Source organism: Taurulus bubalis (assembly GCF_910589615.1).
Source record: "Taurulus bubalis genome assembly, chromosome: 19".
Lineage (NCBI taxonomy): Eukaryota > Metazoa > Chordata > Actinopteri > Perciformes > Cottidae > Taurulus > Taurulus bubalis.
The window spans coordinates 17,141,021-17,155,015 of NC_136607.1; the positions used below are offsets into that span (position 1 = coordinate 17,141,021).

At 42.2% G+C, this 13,995-nt stretch overlaps 1 protein-coding gene across 1 annotated transcript in view; it reads left to right on the plus strand.

Moving 5' to 3' along the window:
* Positions 1 to 13,995, plus strand: part of mast4 (microtubule associated serine/threonine kinase family member 4) — an 85,837-nt gene that overhangs the window by 46,414 nt on the left and 25,428 nt on the right. The window contains exon 5 of the mRNA XM_079235006.1: positions 1,924 to 2,004. Within this exon, the coding sequence (XP_079091132.1) occupies positions 1,924 to 2,004 (81 nt within the window). The remainder of the gene's footprint in view (positions 1 to 1,923; positions 2,005 to 13,995) is intronic.

A 13,995-nucleotide genomic window follows, 5' to 3' on the forward strand; every position in this document is an offset into this window, starting at 1 on the left:
TTGCATTCATTTCTGCTACGTAGCAAGTCACCAGCTGGTGGAGGTGAGGGGTGGGGGTGAGGGGGGGAGGCAGATATGTGCATACGTTTGTGAGGGAGCAGGGGGCGTGTCTTAGGGGAGGGAATTGTCCTGCCTCCGTGCCCTCCGCAGGCTACTGAGGAACCTATTTGACAGCTTCAAGGTGGGAAGTAGAAAGACCAAAACAAGAACCGTAGCCCCCTATTCCTGTTTTGTTTTTTTACCCCCTCCCTTTTTGTGGGGGGAGAGAAATCCAATCCGTCTCATCGCACTGTGGTGGCTGCGTTTGGCTCTTTGTCAGTGCAGGGGGTGGGAGGGCGGGAGGCAAGCAGGCAGGCAGGCAGGCAGGCAGGCAGTGTGAACGCATATCATGACCACAATAGAGCAAACGAGCACAGTTCAGCCATGAAAGCCCAGCGGGAGAGGCTGAGAATTCCAGGGCTGACGCTAGAGTGAGTATTTTCCTCCGTTATCCTTCCGGGGAGGCAGCTCCCCTGCAGTCTGTCGCTTCATCTCTGTGTCATGTGTGTGGCTGTCTTTCACTGTTGCTTGTGCGGCGTTAGCATTAGCAGCAGCAGCAGCATCTGCAGCAGGAAGTCTGATGGCAAATCCTTCACAGCTCGGCAACAGAGGCTTACTTGCTTGTGTGTGTGTGTGTGTGTGTGTGTGTGTGTGTGTTCACACATTTATGTTTTCATGCGTGTGTGTGTGTGTGTGTGTGTGTGTGTGTGTGTGTGTGTGTGTGTGTGTGTGTGTGTGTGTGTGTGTGTGTGTGTGTGTGTGTGTGTGTGTGTGTCTGATGGACAGCCAGATAAAATGTCCCGCAAAGGAGTGCCGAAACTGCACAACATGCTTTCTTTGCTGGCGTTCACATTCACACAGTGCATACGAAGCACCACACACACACAACACACACACAACACACACACACACATGATGAGTGTTTGTTGGATGTGATCATTACGGCAGTGAGTCGCTGTGTGTTTACTTGGCAGGTTTCCTCTTTCAACAAAGCCACAGTCATTTGTTTGACTAGATGATTTATTTAGGTCAACGACTTATTTGTTATGGTTCCCCTTTACAACTGGAAATTGAGAGCGCACCATTGGATTAAAGAATGACTACGTTAAATTAGCCTCAAAACCATTATTTCTATGTAGATTTGATATACATTTCCAAAGATATTGTGTCTTGATTGTCAACAAATCCCATGAAAAGACTAAAACCAACAGCACGGGACCTCCTCGCCTGTGGCCCAGTGGTTCCTACTTAACACATTATACTACTTAAGATTATCTTAGGAAATATTTACTAATTTCCCATAAACAACAGGCTACTGTAATATTACTGAAAAAGGAGGAAAACGTGCATTGTTTACAGTGTTTGGACAACAATGAAGCTCTATGGCACAAATCAGCCTTTGGATAAGCAATTATCATCAGTGGGATACATTCATAGTTTTGGTTTGCTCTTTTGTAGAAGAATCCCCATACGTATCCTTTAAAAAGTGTATTTTGGACACTGCATCTGCAGTGAAAGTTACTCACCTCTATGTGACCTCATGCTCTGCAGTGCCACTGTTCAGTTGAAAAAGGGCCATGACATCACATGATGACCTTATCACAAACCTTCAGTGTGTGAAATTAGGTTAATCTGTAACTCCCTTCATAATCTATAGCTTTTGAGCATGTCGTCTTTTGGATTTTAGTCCGACTTGAAGCAACCTATGAGACGTCCCAGAACCAGACGGACACCGTGGAAACCTGCTCTTTAAACACAATTGTGGTTCATCTGACAGGGATCATTACTCTTCATGTGGGCACGCGACAGAGCTGTGTGTGTGCGTCGTGTGTGTGTGTGTGTGATAAAAGACAACTTATTCACTCCACTCCATTTAACTTGCAGCCTGACTCCTCGAAGCTTGAGCCCCACTCCCACTAGCCCCTGCAGTCCGTGCAGCCCGCTGCACGCATTTCATTTTTGGAGGTAAGCGAGCGCTCTTCGACCGTCCGTGTCTTTTGTTGTTTTGAAAGGCCCGCTGGTGCACGTTGGAGTCGGTCTAGTCATCGTGCATCGCACGGTTTTCCCCTCCTGAACATCATGTGCCATTGAAATGACATTGAAAGAGGAGGACACTGCTTATATAATGTTGATAGTGTCCAACCCCCCCCCTCCTCTTCTTCCTCCTCCGTTCCCCCATCTTGCTCCTCTCTCTTCTGAGGTTTATGCTCCTCTTTCATGTGCTAAGTAGGATTTGCGGCATTTGCAATACATCAAAGTGAAGACTGGTCTCAATCTGTCTGAATCCCGGCTGGATTGATTCATGTATTGTAAACGGTAAAAGCTAGTTTTAGATTTCTCACCGCTTATATCTCGGACCATTTTATGATTAGTATTTCAAAATCTTTACGGATCTTCGGATTATTTGGCGAACATCGAGACTTTTATCCTCGTGTCACTGAGATTATTTCTTCACCGGGTTAATGTGTATCAGTGAGTTCTGCGATAGCATGTCCTCTTCTCCAACTCCACTTTTCACCCGACAAGAAGCTCTGAATGTCTTTGTTTTTGTTTGTTATGCTGAAGCCTCATTTTGGGTTTCACTGTCAAATAGGTCATTAAGGGTGAAGCCATCTTGCTGAACTGGTCTTCATGACAAATGGATAAAAAGAGTCTTGTCTCCTCAATTCCTACAATTACGGTCAAAGGAACAGTTATATTTACTGTTTAAGTTGACTGGTTTGCTGTTGACCAATTGTTCTTCACTCTAGCTTCAGCTCCTTCTGCAGCAGGTTCTCATAAAGGGGCTAAATTAATAGTCAGATGGCTCCCGACATGACGACAGCTAAGCCGGCGTCTCGCAGCTAACGGTGCAAACAGTGTTTACCATTCAAAGCATGCACGGCCGGTTCGGCTATGTCAACAAAGCACAGAGAAGTTGTATAGAACCTTTTAAACCTATTTAAAAGGTTCTATACAACCTATTTGGGACCTTCAGAAACAGGACTTTTAGAAATGCAAAGCTCTCTGCTCTTTGAGAAGTGTCTTTGTTTTACTGATAGAAACAGAGTCTGTACGTTGTTGGCAGGTACGTCGGCTTTATTCGAGCTGCTTCTGATTTGGTCAAGAGAAATAGGTTGGAATGAAACGTGGAATTATCTTTTCTCCAGCTTTTTTCAAAACACTCAATATTGAAGATTTTTTTTTTTCAGTATGAATGAATAGCATGAAACACCCACCCGCGTCTCCTCTGACCCGCTCTCCCTCGGCTCAGCTTTCACAGGGAGCGAAGTGGAGCGAGCATTTAAGTGAGTCAGCGCCATACAAGTGGAGAGTGTGGAGAGGTTTTTATTTATTGACAATTTCAGTTTTTATTCCATCATGTACCAATTCACAAAGTACAGAGATGAGATGTTAAACAGAATGATGCAGTGACCTTTCAACATAGAGGACATTACCCTTTAACAGGCCACTGCGTCCGACCATCAACCGGACCGTTTGACAGCAGCACTTTGCACAATTGTGTTTTTTAACATCCCAGGGACACCACAGTGAAAAGGCGGCTCACTACTCTCATAATTAGCCAGATGTAGTGGTTGTTTGGATTGAAAACAGCCCTGTTTTTTAAGGGCTTGTTGTGTCAGGTCTCGTTGACATGAAATATGATCCAGTAAGTGCAGTTTGAGTAACAGATCCATGAGTTTAAATGCTCATAAGACACCCAAAACACTCTGGGAAGTCATTTTATCTTTTGTTGTGACGATGGTGAGGCAAACGTTCAGAAGTTACAAAGTAAGCTTCACACGTGTGTGCTGCTTGTATGTATTTGAAAACACTTACTAACACTTTAATCACTTTGGTCACTTTAATTAAGTTCAACTGGTGCAATATAAATAGATTAAAATACTTTTTTTTAATACTTTTTATTCCATCTGTATATTTAATATTGCTATTGTGGATTATTTTTTTCTTCTTTCCTGTTTTTATTACTGTTTTTGCTGTTTATTTATATTACTTGAATTTATTTACTATGTGTCTCTTGTGTGCACTGCTGCTGTAATCCTGCAATTTCCCCACTGCAGGACTAATAAAGGATTATCTTATCTCTTATCTCTTATCTTATTGGCCAACACAAGAAGCTTTCAGCAAAGTTGAGCCTCGGTTGAACATATTTGCTCGATGACCGCCTTTTTCCTCCCGACAGTTGAGATTCAGTTTGAGATTTAACGGCATCCTGTGGAGCTTTTAACCACTAGCATCGTAGCATGCTAGTGGTTAAAAGTAATGCTTTTACCAGTGGGCCTTGCACATGCACGATAGGGCGGCCAAAATTGGAAAGAAATTTAGTTCAAATATTAGTTTTAAAGAAACACAAAGGTTTAAACTATTCAAGTATGTGTTTGTGCATTAAGTCCATGCCGCCTGTCCTGTCTGGCCGCGAGAAGACGCAGCTCTGAACTTTTGTTGGCCGCCGTGTTTCTGTGTGTTCCTGTCGCCTGCATGAGGAACAGCTGATCGGTGACGTTTGAATGATTTGATAGCTTCTAATTTCTAATTAGCTTCTTTGATAGCTTCTAATTTCACAACAAAAACATGAATAATGTGGCTGCTAGCTGGAGGGAAATCGGCGAAAAGTTTTCCTACTTCGTGTGGACTTTATTGTCCGTCATTTCCAGTAAATATCTCAACATAAAATGTCTGTTTTCTATTTCAAAGTAGAAACGATAGAAGGAAGCATCTTGTAAGCATTTACAGATGGATCTGCAGCACACAGCTGGTCGGTACTTGTGTTGTTTACGTCACATAATTTAGCGCTGGCTGTTAGGACACAGTGTCTCTCTCTCTCTCTCTCTCTCTCTCTCTCTCTCTCTCTCTCTCTCTCTGCATCATCACAGTTGTTGGATTATTTATCGTTCAGCTTGGCCCAACGTTACATTGCAATCAATCAAGGGACATTGTGTGACTCCCGCCATGCGCAGTCTGTCCGAGGCAGACGGAGCTCGAGCAACTTTTTTAATATATTTTCAAACTTCTAATATTTGTTGACGAGCCCTAATGCACAGGCGGCTTGATGCACGTTCCTTCTGTCGGTTTCACACAACTGTGCTGACCGACAGTCGTTGGATGTGACGCAGCAAAAAGAAAGTTGAAATTGCCAACAACTAAGAAGAAGCTCAATTGAAATATGTATATATTGCATATGTTTTACGAGGAAGTGCATTCATTATGTTTGCACCTTTTAACCAAGTGTGTTTTATTTTTCAGCTTCTATATTTCATATCACTTATCAGAGTAGAAAGTGTTTTCACATTATATGCTGACCTTTCCCAGGATAACAGATTTCTACTTGTGCTAATTACTTATATTCCCCATGCTTCATTATGGCAGCGTTTCTCTAATTTATATGAAAGCTCCTATTCTCTAGATTGCTAATACAGTAACACTGATCATTTTCTCTGCACATACTGCAAATACTGTATATAAACATGTCATACTATACTGTACTGCAAATTCATATCGTAATAACGCAAAAAAAATGTCATAGTTAGAATGTTTTTTGTTTGTTTACTTATATTCTGGATGTCAGACAAGAGGAAACCCAAGTAGTTCTGCTTGTGATGTCGGTGCAGCCGGTGACCTCCCTGTTCCTGCTGCTCTGTGCGAGTTTGACTTTGAACCGTCGTTTCTTATGTAGAGCGCAGAAACGGAGCAGAGCCATAATTAGAGTGAAGGCTGTCACGCTGGCCTGTGGGGAGCCGGACGGAGCCACTCGGAGGGAACGCTGTCACACACAGTGACTTAACGCTGGCAAAATGGCTTCGGACAACGTTTTTTCTCGTTGGTAGAACCAACGGTTTTGTACCCGTCATGGTCGTGTTCCTCCTTTGGTCTCCGTCTCTCCTCCTGAGTCAATGCTCTTGGCAAGTCATTGAACTGATCTGCAGCATCCTGGTGGTCCTCAGGTCCGACTGTGCACCATCTTACTGAAGCTTTTAGCCTCTCCTGTTAACTGTTGGTATTAAAACTAACGAGCATAGTCATCTCAGGCCATCCTAATGACCACCACGTGGTCCTTTTCGCCTTCATCTCTGCTAAACATGCACATGACCACCCCGAGGGGATTCTGACGCTGTGATGCAGACATCTTGTGTAATTGTGCTTTAAAGTCAGTGTCGCTGCTGAAATACTGAAGCAAGAAAGATGAGAGGAAAACTACATATTTTAGATTTTTATGGGCGTGAATCATCCCTCCAGATTAACACACACTTTTCAAGAACATTCACACCAAACAATGAGGCAGTCATCTGTCGTGCCAGACATGCAAATGAGGCAATTTAGCAGAGACATGTTGTACAAACGCACCTCCAGTGAATCAAGGATCAACAATTATTTGGGAGTAGCGCTTCAGAAATTGCTAATTATTGATAATTATGCATTATAATTTTGCATTTAACAAATGCTGTTATTATTTTATGTAAACTGTTGCCAATTACATTTCTGTCAATTCACTTAATTGACTGGACCATAAATATGAAATCTAACACAGGGTTATTGAAGATCTGTCTTTTTAATGCGAGTTGCATTTATCTTTGTTTTCATTTGCTCACATGAGGTCGATTTTCTATTCCTGGAAAGGCCGATAAGACCCGATGAATGTTTTGAGGCTGGATTGAGAAAGTAACATGTATACCTGACTCCATCAATCATGTGACTGCAGCAGCGCTCTTATCGCAGCTCGGTCTGTCTTGCAGGGCTGAACTTTGCTCTCTCCAGTGAGAAACGGCCATCAGATACAAGCAATCAACGCCTGAAGCCTTTAAGTCGAGTTCTCCGTGCTCGTAATGGTTTAGGTGGCTTGGCATATTATTTAGTTAAAAGCGCTGACGGCTACTTCAGAGAATGTGTCGTCGTGCTGTCTGCTCTCCGCGGGCTGCTTCGCTCAGCTGACTCTGAACTCTCACATACGCGCAGGACTCCGAAGTCAAATTCATCACTAAAGTGACAAAAACCCAGCTTTGAGTACAGCGCTTCCAACCTTTTACTCAAATGTCAGTTTCTCACAGTTGAAGTGAAAGCGATTCGTTAATCAATGCGTTGGATGTCGTGAACTAGGATTTAAACTTCCGATCTGCATTTGTTTTGTTATTTTTTTAGTAGCCGTTTGTGTTCGGCTGCTTATCTGCCTACCAGATAACACGAGTCAAGGATCAAAGGTGATGAAGTTTAGGTGATGCTCTCATCGAATGACTCAAGCCGGACCGCCTATGCAGGGAACGGCTGAGGGAACAATCTATGCAGCAGCAGATGAAATCCATGCAAAAAGGAAAAGCATTTCCATTTCAAATGGGTCCTGCTTATTACACTGACCCACCGGACTTCTGGAGGGGTGCCAGTCTGGGAAAGCTGCAAGTGCACGGCAGCATCTGCTGATGATGCAGCACCCCGGCTGCCTCGCAACCCCCCTGCACGGGACGCGAAGTGGTAGATGCCTGTTACATGATATGAAGCATGTTGAGCAGGGCGAGCGCTTGGGATATGGAGCACAGTCGCAGTGAAGAGGGGAAAACAAAAAGTCAGCCGGTGTTGGGTGTCGCTTCCCCTGCAACAGTGGAGGCTGTCAACGCCTGACCCGGAACACACACACATACACACGCACACGCACACACACACACACACTCACACTCTGTGTGCCTTTCAGGATCCTTCCTGGATTACTTTTTTTCATTTGAGGACAGAGGAGGACGAGGCGTCCTCTCTGCCGGTGTGTTTATGCCGCAGCTGGCTGCAGATGTGCCTGTGCAGAGGAAGTTTGGACCCAAGGAGAGCTGCTGTCGGGGTATTTGTCAGGACAGCTCCGGAGGTCGCTTCCCCCTGAACCCCGAAAGCCGCCGCTTCTCCTCACTCGGTCTTCAAAAGCCGCCTTTGCACCTCCCTCTCTGGCATGACTCGGACACGATGTCTGATTCTAGTCTGTGGACGGTACTGTCCAACTTTAACATGCCACAGTTCTTCAGTGGAGCCCGTCTGCGCCGGTCCAAGAGGTAACCTTCAAAACAGTTTGAAGCATTGCCATGTTTTCCGTTGCTTCATAGACGGGCTTCTTTGCAAATGACAATTCGAGACGGATATGAATCTGTCCGAGCAAAACGTTTATTGTCCTCCCAAACGAATATCTTTACCGGTGTGGTTTTCTGGATGTTTCTCCTTGTGTTTAAAGTATGTCAAGGCCAGCATGAATAAGAAGCTGGGTGTTGCCTTCTAGCCTATTGTGTATTATTTGCTTTGTGAGTCAAACGGTAATTTCAAGTTAATTGTTGAGGCCGTCTCCTGTTCCTTGCACTAGATGTGCACTTCCCTGTATGCCATCCTCATTAATTAAGAGTTGACGCTGATTGTTTTCTAAATTTCCGTCACTGATTGTTGTTGCAGTTTCTGTCCCGCGCTTTGGAATGTGGTTGTTTCAACAAACTACTGCATCTAATGGAAATGAATTTTGACTTTTCAACGAACGCCCAATTCAAAATGTTTCTTCTGTGTGTGTGTGTGTGTGTGTGTGTGTGTGTGTGTGTGTGTGTGTGTGTGTGTGTGTGTGTGTGTGGTTCTGAGTGTTTAGCTACTGGTTCATGGCTAATCCACTTGATCCCAGTTTTTCTGTATATGGTTTGGTGAAGACCATATAAGTGATATTCATCTTTAATCCCTGTCCTGACCCATTTTTTTTTTTAGGGCAAAACAGCTTAACATGAAATACTGGCTGTGTTTTAGACATTGTGCGTAAATATTATTTTCTATTTGAAAACCGCTGTCAGATTTGGTGGATCTTGAAAACCGAAGTCTTGTGATGTAAAAAAAAATCCCAGTCTGAGATCACAGCCATGTTTTTCTGCTGTGAATAAATTGCTGACTGACTTTAAAGCTGCAGGGATAATTGATAAAATTTAACATCTATTGACAGCAGATGGAAAGTTTCATTTCAGGATTTTCAGTTATTGCCTAAACTGAAATGAAATCAGCTGGAATGACTGTCCTCCCTTTTAAGTTTAACTTTGACTTTTAGGTATGGTCAGACTATTCTGATATAAACTCCCGATATTTAAAGACACTCTAAATTAAAATAAACTGTGCAAGATGTGTAAACTGTGCAAGATTGACCATATTACTATTAGGTACACAATTGAATATGCAACCTTAATGTGAAAATATATTCTCCTGAAAAGCTGTGTAATACATCCTCATACATTCTACATCCTCAGATGTAGAAAATCTGTCTTCAGTGGCGAGAGAAGCAGCATTTACCCAAGCAGCATGTTTTTAAATACTATTAATAGCCTCGTGTGTCATGTGAGTGACGTTGAATTTGGGTTTGTCAGCAGCGATTTATGTGGCATTGCGCTTTGTCAGCTCACCTGACAGCTCTGACAAGGGAGCAAAACTCACAGAAGTGGAAAAAAAAAAGATTAATCATGGCTTTGTTTGTTGGCGTGGGTCAGGATCAGACATGCTGAGATTTATCGGAGTCTTATAAATCAAAGGCGTTTATCTATTTTTGCCTTTTCCTGTACCCAAAATAAATTGCTGAAGTCTAAGAAAATAGTTTGACAGATTTGGATTACTTTGTCACAATAAAGGAGTTACAGTAATTTAGGTCAGTGTGGAAATGAATTAAATGTTACGGTAAAACGAGCACTGTTAAATAGTTTAACCATGATATGTAAAGTTTCTCTCACTTTGATAAACACCTTTTTGAAGAAAAGATCTCCAGTTTGTGGAGATTTCACGTGTAATTCAACAACGGTGTGACGGGTGGAGGGTTTTGTATAAAAGCGAGACTGGTAAACCCTCCTATGGATCCGTTCCAGGAATCTCACACATCTGCAGTACGGCATCCACCACTGGCCTACTTTCTCCCTATCATCTTCGCCCAGGGCTCCTTTATCCTTCCTTTTATAAAGCCTCACTCAGCCTTTCTGGCCACAGAGGTGCCGCCGCCGCCACGGCTCAGTTTAGCATCAAACGTGACGGAGATGGCCAGATAACCTGTGGCGTGTTTTGTTCTGTCGAGTAAACCCAGAAGCGGTCGTTTTTAAACGGCCCACGTGAGTGTCACTCCACTCTCCAAGAGGCGTTTTAAAATGATGCGGGACGGGGAGTGAGAGGGTGAGGCAACAAGAGGGTTGATTGGGCAGCAGCGTGGCATTCTCTTGGCCTAATCCACAGTTAGAGGGTATAAATAGATCTCGTTAAATCTGATCCTCTTTGACTTAGCACCTGTGTACCAGATAGTATTCACTCCCTCCCCATCACGATAAATGATTCGCGGCATGTGTCCACACTCTTGATTGCAGGTTAGCCCTCAAAACCACTTGAGTCAACAAGGACGAGTGGGATTTCAGTCATAATCGGGTTTCCCTCCTCTGATTTATGGAGATGAATGTGGGTTTTGGCGTGACAATGGGGCGGCAACAACACTGCAGAGGACCACGAGCAGCTTGGGATACTTCCTTTTGACGGTTATTGAACCGCATGCAAGAACATTTTTGTCCTGAATCTCTTACCTTTTTACTGTGAGGTTTGCTCGTACAAGTCGACTTCATCAAAGTGTCCTAACTGGGCAAACTATCTATTTAATTTGGAGAATTCATGCCCAATGTAATCCTTCGTTTCTCTCTGTTTGTCGACAGGTTTCCGTCACAATTATAACGCAAGACTTTCAATCTGCAGAGCTTCATGTCGTGCTGCCAACAGACAAAAAGATTAACTGGTTTAACAGCATCAGTGGTATGAGATGACCCGAAACAAAACAATATCAATACAGCAGCTGTCAACATCTCATCAGATCAGTGCCACAGAAATGAATAGAGAAGAGTATTTCCTCCGAAATATGCAAAGAAAATTGATTTAAGAAAGTTAAACCGATCATAATGGGGTTAACAGATGGTTTTTGCATGCAGTTTACTTTAGTTTTACATTTAATTTCAGCTGATTTCTAAATCATATTTAAACAACTTTTTTTAGATTAAAGAATTGTCTCTTTTTTTCTATCTTGAAGGCACATGCAAACTTTATGTACTTAAGGACTTTTGCGACTGGTCTGGATTACTCGTGTATTTAATTGGAGAGAGGAGAACATTCAAAGTACAAGAAAATTGACACAAATAATCTTAAATCTGTTTCTGACTGATTCTTGCACGAGGACCAATATCTGTCAGGTGTTTCTTGTGATTAAATTGATGAACGTTAACCTCAAATTACTCAATTGCACGTGACTTTTTTTCCTTTGGTCCAATCGTGCAGTTATTATAAATAGTCAGAAGAACACTTGCTCTACACTGACGGCATTTTCTTTTTCATCGTGGGATGTTTTCTGCTTCTGTGTGTAACATTATGTAGCACATGATAATTAATTCTATGAAATGCAAATATATCATAGTCGGAAGAGCAATATCTTACAAGTCAAATAATCTTTCTCTTTGGGCAGGTCACATCTGTAATGACCTTTTTAATTCAGAAATGACTGACCTCTGCTTGAAGGTCATTGCTTTCTTGATCCAAAGAGCATAAATCTTCTCGGCAACTCATTGAATCATTAAAAATGTGCGTCCTCTAAATGTGTAATCATAAGAGCACTGAGCCCTGGGAACCACTGATTGATTAATATGTTGTTTCTGAGCATTTGTTATTTCTACATTCATCATCACATTAGTGTGCGGCTAATTGCTCAACCATTAAGGCCTCTTCTGCTGATGAATCTGGAGTCATCGTTCAAACCATGCATCAAATTTGTGGGAAATTGCCCGTAGGTAATCTACTCCAAGAGCACAAACAATCATCCTAGGGATGAATTAGAATTAGTGAACAGAATTCTTCTTTAAAGCTTGCTGCTGAGCGATAATAAACAATATCAAGCCAGGTGTTGTTTCTGTATTTGACTGTTCAAATGTACACATAATACACAACTTAAAAATACTTGCAAGGACTTTCAACACTGAGAGAGAACATAGGGGGGGGCACTTTAAATCATTAATCTACACGCCTACAAATACACAACTTCCAACACGAGAGGGTAAATCCAATTTACTTTTGATGCTTTTATTCATGTAGTTATTCTTGCATTAACTTTTGTGAGCATAAGGATGAAGGATCTGCAGGAGGCACATGGATTAGTTTGGACACCAGATCAGATACGGGGCGTTTACATGAAAAACAAACAAGATGGCGCCTGATTGGTGCAAACCATCAACAACGAGAATATTGTAATTGCTTTTATGTCCATCAAGGTCTTTGGCTTCAGTGTATTCTAAATCCTGAGGAGCAAAGAATGACATCGCCTTTTGAACATCAACATTGACTCGAGTAAAACGTTGCCGCGCTCTTCACTATTGCTAAGGTGGCATTGACGCTCTGAGGCCTCTGCAGCGGCTCCTGTGAGTCATTGCAGAATGTGCACGTGCAGAAGCTCATGTGCAGTTGAACGTTGTGTGCAATCAGTGCTGCAACACACAGGCGGGCGGGCTGCACCTGTGACCGACTCTTTTCTCGCTCTCCGACATGAATGGTTAATTAATGGTTAATAACTTCACGCTGTAGACATGCGTCACTGTGTTTTAACTTCTTTATTCTTGGTTTGGATTCTTGGTTTGCACAAAAAACAAATTGTCACAAAGAAATGGCCAGAAAAGGCACATTTAAACAACCAAAAAGGTTGCAAAATATGAACAACTAAAGATTCAACCATTTTGGTTTTAGTCATTTATTTTTAATCAAGATATATAAAACAAATCTGGCTGCTTTGCTTTGTGCAAGTTGAAGGTTTTTGAGATGTTTCTCAGCAGCATTGGACCAAAGGACTTGTCAGTTCTCCAGGTGTGACAGAAACAAGAGACCGAACAACGTCAATCATAACAGAAGAGGAAACGTATGGGGAATGTAACTTGAATTTGCAATGCCTGTTACCATCATGGGAACTATTAACATTCAAGCTTGGCAATAAGAATACTGTGGTCATAAAAGGCTGCAGTACAGGAGCATGGCACATTTTTCTGACCGCACAAACGATTTTTTTTTAGGGCTTAAAAATATTTTTTGCGGCAGTGTTTCTGAGATAGGAGTGAGCCATCTCCTCAATAATACGATCTTTGATGTGACGTGTCGAGTCTTCTTGGCCAATCAGCGTCCCGTTTCTCGACATGCGCTCTCTGTACCTCTGCTAGCGCTCTGCCTCCGTTAGCATCCCCACCCCCGCTGTCCTCCAGTCCTTCAGACATATTTAAATATGAAGTTATTAAATTGTTTATATAGGCTACCTTTATGAAAAATGACACCATGTCAATTTAATAGGCCTATAGTTATTGTTAAGCACTGCTTTAGCATTTTTCTTTCAATGCAGTTCCACTTAAATGTTGTACCTGCTGAGAAATGACTAAACACCTTTTGATACTTTTTTTATATATATATATATCATTATCAGTCATAACCAGTGAACTAGTCATAACCTCCCCCTATTGAAGTTCAACAAAGATCCTTTAAGTTCAACTAAACTGGTAAAACACCATCATTAAAATGTTCCCAAAGTCCAGCCATTATAAAGGATATTGAATAAATATCAACCGTGTATACATATTGATGCATTTGCTGTCATCTCTTTGAATCCCCTATGGCTAACGCAGGCTTGTGGTCGTTTTCGGCAGATTGCGTGGTTGCAAATTGCTCACAGTGCTGAAATGTGCGCTCAGAAAAAAAAAAAATTGCTCAGTGCTGAAAAAAATTAGAGGGAACATTGATGGCCACCAACCAGCTTCACTATTCAAACACTCATAGAAGATGTTTTTTTTTTGTTTTTTATTGTGCACGGAATGGAAATTCTTATTGAATAACATCTTAAAAAATTCAGTCGGAAATGACTCAGTTCTCTGAGGAGGTTATGTAAGAGGTTGTCATTGAGTCTCTGACCTTGAAGCAAATTCATGTTCTTCATGC